At 38.3% G+C, this 15894-nt stretch overlaps 1 protein-coding gene across 4 annotated transcripts in view; it reads left to right on the plus strand.

The window, feature by feature from the left end:
* The window catches only part of GBE1 (1,4-alpha-glucan branching enzyme 1), a 285371-nt gene that overhangs the window by 144072 nt on the left and 125405 nt on the right, over positions 1 to 15894 (plus strand). For all 4 annotated transcript variants that reach the window (XM_065575460.1, XM_065575466.1, XM_065575471.1 and 1 more), the window contains 4 exons: positions 1733 to 1858; positions 7068 to 7203; positions 10050 to 10140; positions 11518 to 11727. In XM_065575460.1, the coding sequence (XP_065431532.1) occupies positions 1733 to 1858; positions 7068 to 7203; positions 10050 to 10140; positions 11518 to 11727 (563 nt within the window). The remainder of the gene's footprint in view (positions 1 to 1732; positions 1859 to 7067; positions 7204 to 10049; positions 10141 to 11517; positions 11728 to 15894) is intronic.

Here is a 15894-nt window from a genome sequence, read left to right on the forward strand (position 1 = left end):
TGTTTCTATTACCCGCCAACACCACCATGCCCTGCTTTTTAATATGGTGATGAAATGGAACCTGCTTAACAACCTGTATCTCTGTGCAGGAATAGGGCTATGGTTGCTAGGCAGATCGCTCCTGAAGCCCTAAGGACACCACCATAGATCAGGACATAACCACAGTATAGTCTTGGACTGGATGCCAACCTGGTCAGCCTTGAAATAGTTCAACATAGGAGTTATCACTCTTTTACTCCATTGAAAGGTCTTAACCACCCTCCCACAACCATTGTCAAGATGGGTCCCAGCCAGAATCCTCCTAGAAAGATGTAGGAGCAAATTACTTAATTGCAAGCAAAATGCACATGTAAGTAAATAAATGCGTGTGTAAGATACAAAAGCAGGTGAAAAATGTTGACCTTCAGGCCACCGAGCTCCTGCAATTTCAAGTGGTAGAGGAAAGGGTGTGGTTTTTCCCACTTCATAGATGTCGACCTCTTGGTTGGAAAAATCACATGTTCCAAGACATCCTCAGAGGCCTAGAACCTCTACAATATTGTTTCCATAGCCACCCCATTGCAGCATTACTCTTTCAGGAGCTCCTATTACTTTCCTGCTAATGCCTTGCTTAAATCCTACATCTGTCTCTCTTTAGGGAAGGTTTTAAAGGTCCAGAATGTAAAGTAGTTCACACAAATTACTCTTGACAACCTTAACTTGTGTGTTTTCATAGGGATGATGCTGTAGGATGGGCACTGTCTTTGCATCCCTCCACCTCTCCTTATCCCCAAATGTATGGGACGGCTAGGGAGTCCCCACTGTTTGTGCAAGATGTGGAGTGAAGGGCAACAGTGTTCTTCTGCCCTCTTCCTGTGACAGATATGGTCCCCAAATAGCAGGTTTTCTTTTCCTTTTACCCTGTCTGTGGTAGGAACATTCTCATGGGCTTGTGCTGTTCATAAGCAACTCTGATCTATATAATATCACTCCAACTTTCTTCTAAATTATAGAAGAGCTATATAAGAGCTAGGAATCATTATTAAAAAGGAATTGATGATTGTAATATCCAAAAAAATAGCTGATGGATTTTTATTGCTCATCAGCATTTTTAATGTTGTTGGTATTTCTGTTTTTCTGTTTGTCTACAAATGGAGGAATGGGGGCCCACATGTAGCCCCTTCCTTGGGTGGGTGGGTGTGGAGTAGAGTGTGGAGGGTACATAGCTCCTGGCATGAAAGATGGGAAAGAAGAGGGCTACAAGGAACCCCAGAAATAGAGGGAATTGAGAGGTGGCACAGAGAGAGCTGGTGGGGGGGAATGGAGGAATGCAAGGAACCCTTGATGTGTGCAGTGTGCTCTGCCTACAAAAGTTCAAACTGTGCAACACCCTAGTTTCATTTTTTGTATTGTTAATCTTCTAATACAGGGTTTCCCACTAGATCCTTTTTCTGTTCCATCTGCTGTGCTTAACCCATCTTTGCAAGTGATGATTGGGAACCCCTGTCTTAGTAAAAAGCTGCATTTTTATATTATGTTAAAAGAAACCAGTACTATAGATTGTCACAGTTGGCTTCTAGTTTATAGGAAAGTCTGGCTATTTTTTGTTAACACTGTTATGCTGTAGGAGTTAACATGAGAATCTTTTCTCCTCTGAAGCTCCTGTCATTGAGAACAGACTTCGGTTTCTGTACGGGTGCTTGTGTACGTATGAAATTATAGTGATCTCTTGTGTCTTCATTTTATTTTCTAGGTGGTGATCCGTAGTAAAAATGGAGAGATTCTCTACCGTATTTCACCTTGGGCAAAATATGTAGCACGCGTAGGTACCAATGTGAATTACGATTGGATACACTGGGAACCACCACTGCCATATCTAGTAAGGTTTATTTTAAGCTTTTAAAAGTGCATGCAAGGCATGTTTTATGATGTGATTTCTGTCATGTCACAGTTCTTTTTTGGGGGGGAGGAGGGGGGAGGTTCATTCTAATTATAACATGAGTTACTTTGCATATGGTGTATCAATATTATAGTAAAGTCTGAGAAGACAGTTCCGTTATAAGTGCCTATTTTAATGCACTTATCGTTTTCTGGAAAAAAAAAAAAACTTGAAATCTACTGGTCTGCACAGACTAAGTCCTAAAGCCATAGTAAGAAAAATGTGCTGCCATGCCCGCATGGACCTTCGCTCCCAGTTCAAAGGAATATGTGGGAGTGTACTGCTCATTGAATACTGTTTGGCTGATCAACTTGCTCTTTAGTATTTTTTTTAAGTGTAATGTACTATTTTTGTCTTTTTGCTTTCGTTTTTTGCTATCTTGATTTCACTCGGTTATTCTCATAATTTATCAGTGTCTTTTTTTCCAGTGTTGTCTTCAGTTTCTCTTCCCTGAGCCTCTTAAGGCTGAAGAGTGTTGGATATTATGTTTGTCCCCTAGCCTCTCTTCTTAGCCTCTCTTCAGCAGCAGAATTAAATGAATCTCATTCTTTTCAGTATCTCTGCTGTCTGCAGGGTTCTGAATAGCTGTAGTGAAAACTAAAATGACTGGTCAGTTTTCACTTTGCTATGGTAAAGTGTGAACTTAGTAAGAAGAACACATGTAGGAAAGGGAGTATCAATTATTTCCGGCAGCAATATCTTTGTTTTCAATCAATGAGGCAATCATCCCTTCTGTTCCTACTCAGCTGGATGATTTTAGGAGCTTCTGAGACTTCTTATGCTGCATGGCAGACACCTTGGAAATTTGTGTGGAGATAGTGCAAGAAAAAATCCCACAAATGACTAGATCGTCTGCCCTCCTCCATGCATGGTAGGCTTGCCACGTCTGTCAATGAAGAGTTATTGGAACCAATTAAAAAATTGTGGCAGATCCCAGCATCTGTAACTTCTAAGTAAGCTGATACATGTTATAAAGTTCCCACAAAGAAATTTTTAAAGTTTCTGCATCTACTGAGTCTCAAAAGGCTGGTGGCGACAGCGGTGAATGAAATATCCAAACAGCGATGGTCTCCAAATATGACACACATGGAGAAGGACCCTACAAACTTGACTTTTTTGGCAGAAAAATCCATTCCCCAGAGAGTCTCCAGATGTGCATTTCAAATTATCAAGCTCTTCTGTTAAAATGCAACTATCTCACCTGGGAAAAGGGTGTCATAAATCTTGTAAAAGTTCCCGTAGGAATACAGAGGGGAGCTAAAATCTGTAGTGCTCAAAGGACAGTTAATAACATTTAATAAGGGGGAGGGATAGCTGAGTGGTTTGGCCTGCTAAACTTAGGGTTGTGAGTTCAATCCTTGAGGGGGCCATTTAGGGATCTGGGGCAAAAACCTGACAGTACTTGGTCCTGCTGTGAAGGCAGCGGACTGGACTCAATGACTTTTCAAGGTCCCTTCCAGTTCTATGAGATAGGTATATCTCCATATAATAGCCCAAACATAACAATGGGCTGCTTCATTGCAGGGCTTCAGGGCTCCACTCTTGTGGAATACCCCAGGAGTCCAAAATCAACAGAGGACCTCCCATAGGTGCTATAGGAATAAAAACTATTCAATTTATTCATAAATGATCTTGAGAAAGGGTTAAAAAGTGTCAAAGTTTGCAGATGATACTAAACTGCTCAAAATAGTTAAGACCAAAGCAGACTGTGAAGAACTTCAAAAAAATCTCACAAAACGAAGTGATTGGGCAACAAAATGGCAAATGAAATGTAATGTGGATAAATGTAAAGTAATGCACGTTGGAAAAAATAGCCCCAACTATACATACAATATGATGAGGGCTAATTTAGCTACAATCAGGAAAAAGATCTTGGAGTCATCGTGGATACTTCTCTGAAGACGACCACGCAGTGTGCGGAGGTGGTCAAAAAAGCAAACAGGATGTTAGGAATCATTAAAAAGGGGATAGAGAATAAGAAGTAGAATATATTATTGCCCTTATATAAATGGATGGTATGCCCACATCTTGAATACTGCATACAGATGTGGTCTCCTCATCTCAAAAAAGATATACCGGCAATAGAAAAGGTTCAGAGAAGGACAACTAAAATTATTAGGGGTTTGGAATGAGTCCCATATGAGGAGAGATTAAAGAGGCTAGGACTTTTTAGCTTGGAAAAGAGGAGACTCCGGGGGGATATGATAGAGGTATATGAGTGATGTGGAGAAAATGGATAAGGAAAAGTTATTTACCTATTCCCATAATGCAAGAACTAGGGATCACCAAATGAAATTAATAGGCAGCAGGTTTAAAACAAATAAAAGAAAGTTCTTCTTCACATAGTGCACACTCAACTTGTGGAACTCCTTACCTGAGGAGGTTGTAAAGGCTAGGACTATAACAGCGTTTAAAAGAGAACTGGATAAATTCATGGAGGTTAAGTCCATTAATGGCTATTAGCCAGGATGGGTAAGGGATGGTGTCCCTAGACTCTGTTTGTCAGAGGGTGGAGATGGATGGCAGGAGAGAGATCACTTGATCATTACCTGTTAGGTTCACTTCCTCTGGGGCACCTGGCATTGGCTACTGTCGGTAGTCAGGATACAGGGCTAGATGGACCTTTGGTCTGACCCAGTATGGCCATTCTTATGTTCTTATATGTTCTCATGAAGTTTATGATCTATCAGTGTGCAAACAGTTGAAGGCCTTTAATCATTAAAGGATTTGAGAGCCACTCTCTGCTCATTGAGCATATACTTGCCAGCACCAAGGAGGAAGCAGACCACATCCCAAAGCATCATCAGACTGAGGCTATCTACACCTTAGTACTGTCACCCACAGATAATGTTTGGGCCACAATGGAAGGAGCCAAAGGCTCCCCTGCAGGAAGCCCTCTTGCACTGCATCCTTGGTGCATGCTACTTCACAGCAACAAGTTTGATTCGATCATCAAGAGCTAATCAGAGCCATTTCAGGAGTTATACCCCTCTCTGTCCCCTATGCATGCACACACACTTAGTGACCACTTTTTAAAAAAATTGTTGGGGAATCCTGGAACCAGATCACCTCAGACCACCGAGTCCTGGAAACTATTTTAAAAAGGGGTATTTTATCCAATTCCAGGCCCTTACGAGCCCCACCTTTCTTCCCTTTTCCTTTCCAGGGACCCCTCTTACAAGATACTGTTAAATCAATAATTAGATACCCTTTTGCAACTTGCGACTCCCATTACTTTTTATTCCCAACGAATCAATTATCCCCTCATTAAATAAGATGGATTTGTAGTTTTCAGCTTTGGGATGCTTCTTTCCATCTGTCCATATACTCATAACAGAGAGAATACTTCAGTTTCATAGTGAGGGACTTACTACCAATACATGGTCCTGCCCTTTAGTCTTTGCATGGCACCAACATGTATTCAGCAAGAGTGTAGCAGGCACAGCCCACTTAAGAACACATTACAGTCTGGTATATTCAGACCTGGACAACTGGCTGATCTGGGTAAAATTTTCCCAGCAGGTGATCAATGACCAACTCGATTTACAATGTCTTACGGCTCTTTACCATATAGGGGTTCCAAATGAACAGGGGAAAATCCTCATTTTGCTAACCCAGACTACAGAATATATAGGAGCAATATTAGATCTGAGGTCAGCAAGAGCTTAACTACCACAGGAGAGGTTCCAGGCAATAGTAGGACTCATCAATCATCTGCAGGCTCACCCTGCAGATGCATCCTTCTTTGGTCACATGGCCTTCTGCACCCATGTCTCACAATATGACAGACTTTACCTATGCTGTATACAGAGTAGTTGAAATCCATGTATCTATCCATAAAACATCATATGAATATAATTGTGGAAGTCCTGAAAGAAGTCTTCTTGCTACTAGGTTGGTGGAAGGATGCGTTCCACAACCTGCCATCCTTTCCTTCTACTACAAAGTCCTATACTACCTGGATTCTTTATTGATGAAGGAACTGATGAAGGAACTGTTGGGCCTACTCCACCATTCATGTCCTCAGGTGTGTGAGGAGGCCAGGGGAACATTTAGAATGCAGTCGTGGCCCAAAGGACACTGATAGCCAAAACTCCAATCTTCCTCCCGTGGGGCATATGTGGACAAGAAGTGGGATGTATGTGGAAAACTCATCTCAAAGAGCCAGAGTAAATAACTATTCTTTCCCCCCTTCCTTCCCTCCCTCTCCCCCCCCCTTTTATTTTTTTTTTGGCCACTGAGTGCAGGAAAATATTTGTTGGGCTTTTTTCATCCCTCTTCCTCCACATTATTTCAAAACTTTTCCAAGTTGGAAAAGTTCAGCTGGCAAAAGGAAAATGAAATGCAGTGACTTTGCCACCCTGTAACCTTTTCCAAATTTTGAGAAATTTTGAAAAGATAGTATGGGGGAAAATGTGTATTTGTGTGGGCGCTGGTGGTAGTGAAAACCCTTGGACAAGAGTCCTTTTTGACATTGAATGCAATAGAACGAAAGGAAGGCATGGCAGGGGAGAGAGTGATTTTTTTCCCCCAAGTTTGGAATTTTTTTCCAGAGGCTCTTTGACCAGCTCTAGTTGTCACATTTGAAAGGTGGTCTTTAGAACTGTACTTAATGAATGCTTATATTCTGTAAAACTTAGGTTCCCCAGCTGAGTGGAATTTTCTACCTGACATTGGCAAAGGAATTTTTATGTCCTGCACTAACCAGAAGAATGTGCTTTACTAATAAAATAAAATAAAATCCTTTTGTCATTAAATTGAGCAGATCTGACTAAGAATACAATCAGCAGACCTGTTTTCTTTGTGCCGTTTTAAAGTCACTTTCACACAAAATCAGCACTTCAAGACATTTGCGCAATGGATTCATTGAAGTACTGATTGTGAGGATGTCAAGTAAAGAGTGATCAAGTTCTCTGATTTTTTTTTTTTCAATCTTCATATTGGAGTAGTTTTTTTGTTTTGTTTTTTGTATTTACAATTTTAATTGCATTCATCTAGTGGTAATATGTTGCATAACAATTCGCTTACCGGATTTTAAAATTAATATACTGGTTCTTTTTTCTCTTACTTGTGTAAACAGTGTGTTTATATAACAAGATTGACATTCTCAGATGCTATGCTTTAATGACAACCATTTTCTATTCAATAGCGCAAACATCCTCAACCAAAGAAACCAAAAAGCTTAAGAATTTATGAATCCCACGTGGGAATTGCTTCCCCAGAAGGGAAAGTTGCTTCTTATAAAAACTTTACATACAACATATTACCTAAAATAAAGGATCTTGGTAAGTAACATGCTTCTTGGTGCAATGTGTGTCGAGAGAAAATTGTAATACGTCTCTGCTCTTATTGGAAAAGATAATTGAGTGTCTGTGGGAGGGGTTCGGTTGTGTGTGAAGCTTAAATAATCTGTTTTCAGTTATTTGTAATGTACTAGCTACATTTTATTTTTCTATATATGTATATAGAAAAAATACTGTATCTAGTTTTAAGTTTACTATGTGACGTGTGACAATTTTAAAGTGATAATTTGAATGTTCTTCTTCGAGTGCTCCACTCTAGGTGACGATGCGCCGTTGATCTGAGATCTTCGGTAGCAGTGCCTGGTCAGGACGCATGCGCTCCGCTGGTGTCTCGTGGTCTTGTTAAAATCTGCCTGAGCGCTCGAGTCCCGTGCCCCCCTCAGTTCCTTCTCAACCGTCCTCAGCTAAAGACAGGACTCGGGGCAGTGCTGATTCTCTTCCCCGGTCTCTCTAGGAAACAGTTGCGAAGAACATATGAGCAGTTGTTAGTAACATCCCAGTTGTTTCCCTTCCTTTAGAATAGTTACATTGTTTAGTTACTTAGTTTAAAACAAAACAGCCTGAGCCCTGCCCCCGTCAGCAGGGGAGCCAGCAGCCCAAACCCCAGCGCTCCCCATGCAGGGTTGGCAGCCCGAGCCCCAGGGAGAGCGGGGCCGGGCAGTTGGGGCCGGCAGCCTGAGCCCTGCCCCCGTCAGCAGGGGAGCCGGCAGCTCGAACCCCAGCGCTCTGTATGCGGCTGGCAGCCCGAGCCCCAGGGAGAGTGGGGCCGGGCAGTTGGGGCATCCATCACACTGAGGAAAGTTAAACTTAAATCCCTGAAAATATTCATTTTTAGGAGGGGGTTCACGAGATTTCACAGTTTAGTGAAAGGGGTTCGCGGGCTGTTAAAGTTTGGGAACCACTGCCCTACAGTGATGATATGCCTTACTGTGTTTGGAATGGGAAATAACTATGCTAACTTTATTTGGTATCTATGGCAAATGTTGGCATATTAATGGCAGCTAGTAAAACCAGATATGATGTCAAACACTAGATACACACAGCGCTCATCCACATATTAACCAAACCAACCATAAATAAAATATAATGATTTATATTAAAGTCAGTGTTTGACAAAAATGCCTTTCATCATTCAATAAAGTTAAGAGAACGAGGAGTACTTGTGGCACTTGGGAGACTAACACATTTATTTGAGCATAAGCAAATTTGTTAGTCTCTAAGATGCCACAAGTACTCCTCGTTCTTTTTGCTGATACAGACTAACATGGCTACCACTCTGAAACCTGTCACTAAAGTTTAGCTGACTGCCAGAGTGAGTGAGTTTCTGTATTTGGGGACCGCCAATCATAACCAGCTAAAAATACAGATTTATCACTTAATCTTGTGATGTTTTTCTCTTGTAAACTAATTTCTTGCTTTCCAGGAGACTAATGTTTACAATGGAAGTCTGAAAGCATGCAACTCTGCCTACAGATTTTTCGTTAGGGGGAGGAGGAATGTCATGGATACAATGTAAAATGGTTTCAGACTTCAAAATAACAATAATATAAGTGTATGCACAATATCAATCATTTACGGGTATGCCTGATTTAAATTGTATCTACCTGTTTGTAGCCAGACCTACTTAAGGATTTGTTATTTTTAATAATTTTCTTAAGGGGCACTCTTTTTTTTGTCAGAATGCTGAAATATTAAAAGTGTAAAGAAATATATACATGGCAAACAACAAGATAAATAGTAAGCAAATAAAAGGATAATCATTTGACATAATTTGTACTGTTTATTTACAAAAATGCTGTGGGTAACCATGCAACAATCCTCAATTGTAAAATGGCTATATACCTTAGACAAATTGCTGAGCTAATGCTAGCTCATTTTTTTTATAGTAACTATGATGACTTTGAGGGCAAAAGTAAGCGTGACATCACAGATAAATTAAATAAACAGGATAAAGTTAGGCTGAAGCATAGGCTAAATAATATGCTGAAGATTTGAGTTTAAAACGAATAGTAAAGAGAAACTGTGGTCTTGACAGACTTTTCAAATAGACCTGAAGGTTATCACGTGCTGATAGGGCATTTATTTGCTGATATTACAGTTAGCTTAGCAAAGATTTGTTTTAAGTATGACAGTTTCATCATTAAAATATAATTTTTCCCTTTAGATTTTCTTCATTTAATATCCTAGTGAAACACGTTTGGGTTGAATAAGGAACCAAAAAAAAGTTTTTCTTGGTTCTCAGCTGCTTCATAAGCTCAAAGCAGAATTATACGGCTTTAATGTTTGTTCTTTTCGAAAGATTCCTTGAGGGAAACGAGTTTGGAAAGAAAATATGTAATGATTAAAGATGGAAATAAAATGTGTTTGAAATACTAAGAAAAATCTTGGTAAAGTGCAAGATATAGCACTATTAATTAGTTACTCTTAGTTTGCTTTCATGACAACACTGTAAATATCAAAAGTGCAACTGAAGTTCAGGACATGCAGATTGGTGTCGTTAATATTCTGAAGTCAAATTAAGATTATATTTGCATATCATTTATTGCTTGTTCAAACTGATATATTGAATCTGTCTATTCATATGTAGATCACCTGAGAAATTGACCTTCCCATTTTTGATGGGAAGGTCATACAAATATAAAATGTTAAAATGGCATTACTTTTAAGAAAGACTGAGTCTGTGCTTAATTATTAATTGGACATTAGAGATTTAGAACCAGATAAAATAAGGAAAGAGAAGCCGTTTAGATGTAATTAACTTTTCTAGTATATCAAATATGTGTATCAAATTATGGTTTAGACATGTAACTGTGGGATTTTTTTAACAGGATACAATTGTGTTCAGCTGATGGCTATTATGGAACATGCTTACTATGCAAGTTTTGGTTATCAAATCACAAGTTTTTTTGCAGCATCAAGGTAGGTTTTTCTAAGGACTTATGCACACCTTTCACTTTTTTCTGTGGCTGGTGAAATAGTATTTAAATTTAGGCAAATAGCACAATTTAGGCAAATAGCACACTGTAAGAATTCTGGCATCATATCCAGACTTCACTTTGTATTGATTTTTTTTATCCTAATAAATCAAACCAGCTGTCTATAATTATCAAACAGCTGTCTAGAATTATCAGTTCTATATGAAATTTTAATATAGTGTACAGTATAATAGAAAGATCATGAGAAATGTTAATTGGCAAAGTATTTTGATCCCAGCTTCTGAACTTTAGGACCTCAGCTGTGTTTTTTTATCCATAGACTTTTGTGCAAAATTGAGAATTAGCACAAATGATGTCCAGCATGTTGTGTTGTGGTAAATAAAAGTATCTTTAAGGTGCTTGTTGATAATAGATATTGCCTAATTGTTTTGCTTTACAAAAAGGGTAGTCATGTAATGAAATGACAAGTTGCATATCCTGTAAGAATTAAATTTATTACATACTCATAGCAGACTGTATTTAGATGGCTTTGAGGCCCAACAGTTTATAGAAATAGGTGATGGTTAAAGATAATGAAGGTAAATTTGAATGTTATTTTTAAGCGACTGAAAAACTTAGGAAGCTTTAATTGGTTTTAATTAGCTGAACAAACTGCACATTGTCTATTGACAGCCTTTGATGATTTAAAAAAAAATAATTGAACTGTAATAATGGCACCAAGTAAGTAAAAGTCGGATAACAACTTGTAACAGGTGGCAAATTTTGGGCGGGGGTGTTATTTTCATTATTTCGTACTCATTTGAATCCATAGTAATTTCCACATCATGGATTATTTAATTCTAATCATATAGAAATTTGTGAAGTTTGTATACTAAACAAGAAAATACTTTACATTAAATCTGAAAAGTACAGGTGCAAAGTGTGTTAAACTGCTTAAAAGTAAGACTGTGAAAGTTGGAATACTTTTCATAAACCAGTTTTATCCAAGACTAGGTTTTTTTTTTTTTTCTTTTTTCCTGAAGTGAGTGGAGGAAAAAGCTCAAATTTGGGGGCAACCCATTTTTAAAAACTTTAATCATGCCTAAATTATTATTTATAATTTAGTCAGCATATAGTGTACTATTTTGTTTAAACATGTTTATTGTCAGTTTGTATTGTACAATTGCTACTCCAACAGGGGGGGAATTGTGACTATCTGAAGATCATTCATTCCCTCTACATGGGAGTTCCCTAATAAATTACTTAAGCTTTTATCTATTAACTCTATGAATGTATAGTTTTCTGCATAAACCATATTCAGCCTTCTTAAAAAAAAGTTGAGGTTACCTCTGCCTAATGCATTGTATTTTCATGCTTGCAGCCGTTATGGAACCCCAGATGATCTGAAGGAATTGATTGACATTGCCCACTCCTTGGGAATTACTGTTCTATTGGATGTTGTACACAGCCATGCATCAAATAACTCTGAGGATGGTCTGAACAAATTTGATGGTACAGATTCCTGCTTTTTCCATTCTGGTCCTAGAGGAACTCATAGTCTTTGGGACAGCAGACTTTTTGACTATTCAAAGTACGTACAAAACCATTTAGCAGTTTTTAATGGTAATTATTTTTTCTCAGTTATACTAAAAATTGAACTTTTGCCGAATTAGAACACTTGTTCAATACTGTAAATATAACAGATCAACAGTTTGCATACATACAATGTATTGTCTGCAGTCTAAGGGCTGGTCTACATGGGGAATTCACCGGGAAGTTAGTGCAGAACAACTATGGTGTGGACTCATGGTGCAATAGTTACTTCACACTAACTCCTAACTTTGAAAGTATGTAGTTTAGGTGAATCCAAAGGTGCTCTTAGTGTGGAATCAGAGTTTCCACCCACGGAGCTAGTGCAGAATAGCTCTTGAGCAATAGCTACTCCTCACTAGTTATTCAAAGCTTGACAAGACCTAGGTAATGTTGTACATTTAATCTTGTGTTTATGCATTTATATCATCCTCCTTACCATACTAGCTGTGTTCCTAACAAATAATTACTACAGGATAAAGGTTTACATTTGGTACATTTTTGTTTTCTCCTTCCTCTGAGGCAGCAAGGATTAGATATTGATATATAGTAGTCATCTTTTTTTTCCATATTAAGCTGATTATTTCAACAATGGAGCTGTGGGAAAGCTTAGTTGCACAAGTGATGTCCACAAATCTCACCAGTTTCAGAGAAGAGTTCCATAGGTTTAGGACAGCTGCATCACAGTTCTTCCTGTTGCTTCCATAAGTTTCATGCTTGAGGTTGACACAATGCTTAGAAACTATGGCACTATCTGTCTAGGTATGTCACTGTTTCAGAGGAAATCTGTTGGTAACTTAGGCCAATCTCATGGAGATCCATGAAGACTGAGGATTTCCACTTGGTATTGAGTGAGCGATCGGTGTACTGTGATACATAACATAAGCACTTTGCCATTGAATAGGATGGACTGTTTGTATCTTGCCTTCTGAGTAGAATAACTTCTTGGTAATTAGATCTTTAATTAACAAATACACTTAAAATTCATGATGACAACGGGATGAATTGTCATTACTGCTAATCATAACTGCTTGGTGTTACAAGACTTGCGGTTACTCTCTATACCCGTATTCAGATTACTTGAGTCACAGTTTGCTATGACCCATCCCAAAATTTTAATTTCAGTACATGGTTACATATTCTGTACATATGTTACATATTATAGCTAAACAAATGCATTAAATCCATTTCTCCAGAATGAGGCAACTAATTGGCCTTTCTAGAAGAAAGTTCAAGATAGTGGAACTTGTATGGAATACTAAAGCTGACCCCTCTATTTCAGATTAACATTCATATCCAGTTTGAAGGAGTCACATTCTTTCCTTCTTGCACAGTAGTTTATCATCATCTTTTATTTCCACTGGGAAAAAAGGACTTGATAATTTCAGGTGCTTATTTCACTTTGAATACCTTCAGACATTACTAGAGGTGTCATTAGCTCTAAAAATTTGGTTATTTTTTATATGTTTCCTGACAGTATGATGAGATAAATGTTTCCATAGCAGAGTTCAGCAGACCTACAAATGGATTGTGAAGAGTCATCTCTAATGAACTAGGAAGAAAAGAAAAAGGTTGAATAATTAAGACTTGATGCCAGGGTGAATTAAATAGATCCTTCCAGAAAGGAACATAATGCCCTCCTGAAGTCATGTAATGACACAGAGAATATGCATATATTTCATGCTTGTGTTTCATACAACTTGCTCAACTTTTAGTTTGGTTTTCAACATGTGTTGCTTCATACAAATTAGAGGTTCAAAGGTTAAGCAAACTTTGAGTCATTCTTTGTCCTCTGATGGGGAGGAGCTTTGTGGCTTGGTTTGTTAGCTAATGGGTAAAATTAATATTCTGTGATTTGTTTCCTCAACAAAAATGTATCTATAGTAAATGTAGATCATCTTTTTTTCCAAAATTTTGTGTGTTCCTATAGGTCTTAACGTCATGTGATGACCTGGCTTTAGGTCCAAAATTTCCTAATGTATTCCTACTTCTTGTAACAAAGATATTTTGCCTCAACCATGTTATACTGGAAATTTATAGCAAAGGTTCAGTGTCAAAACATTCAGGTATTGCTGGTGCTGATTAATTTAAGGCATGATAACATTCACGCTGGCACATGAGTGGATCTAATGTCCAGAACAGGCATGTGTAAGAACAGTTTGGTAGACATTGACTGCTTACAAGGCTTCAGACTTCCATTTCTGTGGGTTTTTTTTTTTAAATAAAAAAAAAAAACAGTTGAATAACATACTGAAGTTTTACTTGCTAGACTGTCTCTTCAGTCTTTGTTCATATAAACTTTTCTACTATACAATACATGAACCAAAATCTCTCTTCTCTACTGGGAATAACTGTTAAATCTACAGCTACTCAAACCTCTAATACAACGAATGCAAAATTTATTTCAGAATCCAGAGAAACTAATGCTGTGCCATGAAAGAGATTAAGAAGCAGTTGCTTTATCAACCTAATCTGTCTGGATTTCAGTTTGAAATCCAGGACCTAAAGAAATATAATTTGTCTCACAAGGTTTGCAAGATTATTCAGTTGGGTAGGAGGGTGACTGTGAATGCTAAATATAATAGAAAGTGGCAAGGATCTGTAGACACTTCCATATATAGCAAAAACAAGGGACTTGTACCTTGGGTCATTTTGAAATCTATTGGTCTGATTGTCCTGTCACTTATTTTGGTTTAAATGGGGAGTAACTTTAATTAAATCAATAGTTACATAGGTGACCTGTGTTCCGAATATCCAGAAAAAATGCAATATATCTTGGAATTCACTTTTGAAAGCTTAGAGTTGAAGGGGACAGAGAGCACGGGGGAATGAAAGGAAGGATTGTTCTCTTGTGACTGGGACTTTATTAAGGGAGGAAGGGGGTGGGAAGACGTGTGTTTAACTCATCCCGTTGTCTAACTAGTGAAGACAAGTTTGTAACTTTCCCATGGGTTAGCAGGGCGTGGTAAAGACTATGGGGGAGCATAGGGTTTACCTTAATCTACTAATCTGAGTTTAAAAAAAAAAAGACACAAATTGCCTTGTCTTTGGTCTTGTCTTTACTAATACAAATATGTTTTTGTTTTGTTTTTATCTTGGGGTTACTAATGTAAGTGAGCTAACCAGATGTGAAAAAAACATGGCATCACCTAGCATAGACAGATTTTAATATTCTAACATGTTAGCTGATCGATATTTTAGAGGTGTTTAAAAATTCCCTATTTTAGGTGCAAACATGTTTAAAATACCTAATTAAAATGTGTTACGTCACAGCTTTTTTCCTATCTAGTCAAGGCCTGAGAGTGTGGCTTGATTCCTCCCCCTCCTCCCCCCCAAACGTATGGTCACCTCACCATTCTTCCTAAAAGTTAAATCTTTGGCTCTAGTCATATGACCTTTTGGGTTTCTGTGTTGATTAAGCCAAAATGTTAATATAGACACTTTAACACACTCTGGGCCAGATCTTCAACTGGTGTAAGACTGTGTCACTCTGCTGACTTTGCTGCAGATATGTTGATTTACACGAGTTCAGGGCCTGACCGCATATGATTAATACTTAAGCCATGCTGGCATATAGATCGGATTCTACCAATTTCACGGCCATGAAAACTGTGTCAATGACCGTGAAATAAGCTTTTCCCTGTGAAATTCCAGTCTCCCCCAGTCAGGGGACTCATAGCTGCAAATCCTGGCTGGGCTGAGGAGGGATAGGACTTGTCCTTCCCTGGCATGGCAGCTCTTCTGTTATGGAAAGATACCCAAAGCTTCTCAGATATGAATTTATTTGTTTTAAATCTGCATCTTGTTTTTTGGTAAGTATTAATATCCACATTTCTAGATTCAGGACACAACTTTTACTTCTCAGGTGCTCAGCTGAATTAGATGGCTTATATAGCAAAAACTCTGTATTCAACTGCTCTAAATTTCAAAACACTTTGGTGGTGAAATCCTGATGAATTATGTGGGAGCACTTCTGATGTCCATAACAGCAGCCACCTGGTTAGAAAACAGTACATTTATTTTTAAAGGAACACTCTTTTAATGTATGTGCAAAAATGTTATATATTTTTAAATACTTTGTACCATTTTATAAACGTTTTCTGGTACTGTGCTGGTGATTGTGGCGCTCTGCCTAATACATCGAAGAGAAGGCAGCATGTCAAGACAG

The sequence above is a fragment of the Chrysemys picta genome, chromosome 1, assembly GCF_011386835.1.
Source record: "Chrysemys picta bellii isolate R12L10 chromosome 1, ASM1138683v2, whole genome shotgun sequence".
NCBI lineage: Eukaryota > Metazoa > Chordata > Testudines > Emydidae > Chrysemys > Chrysemys picta.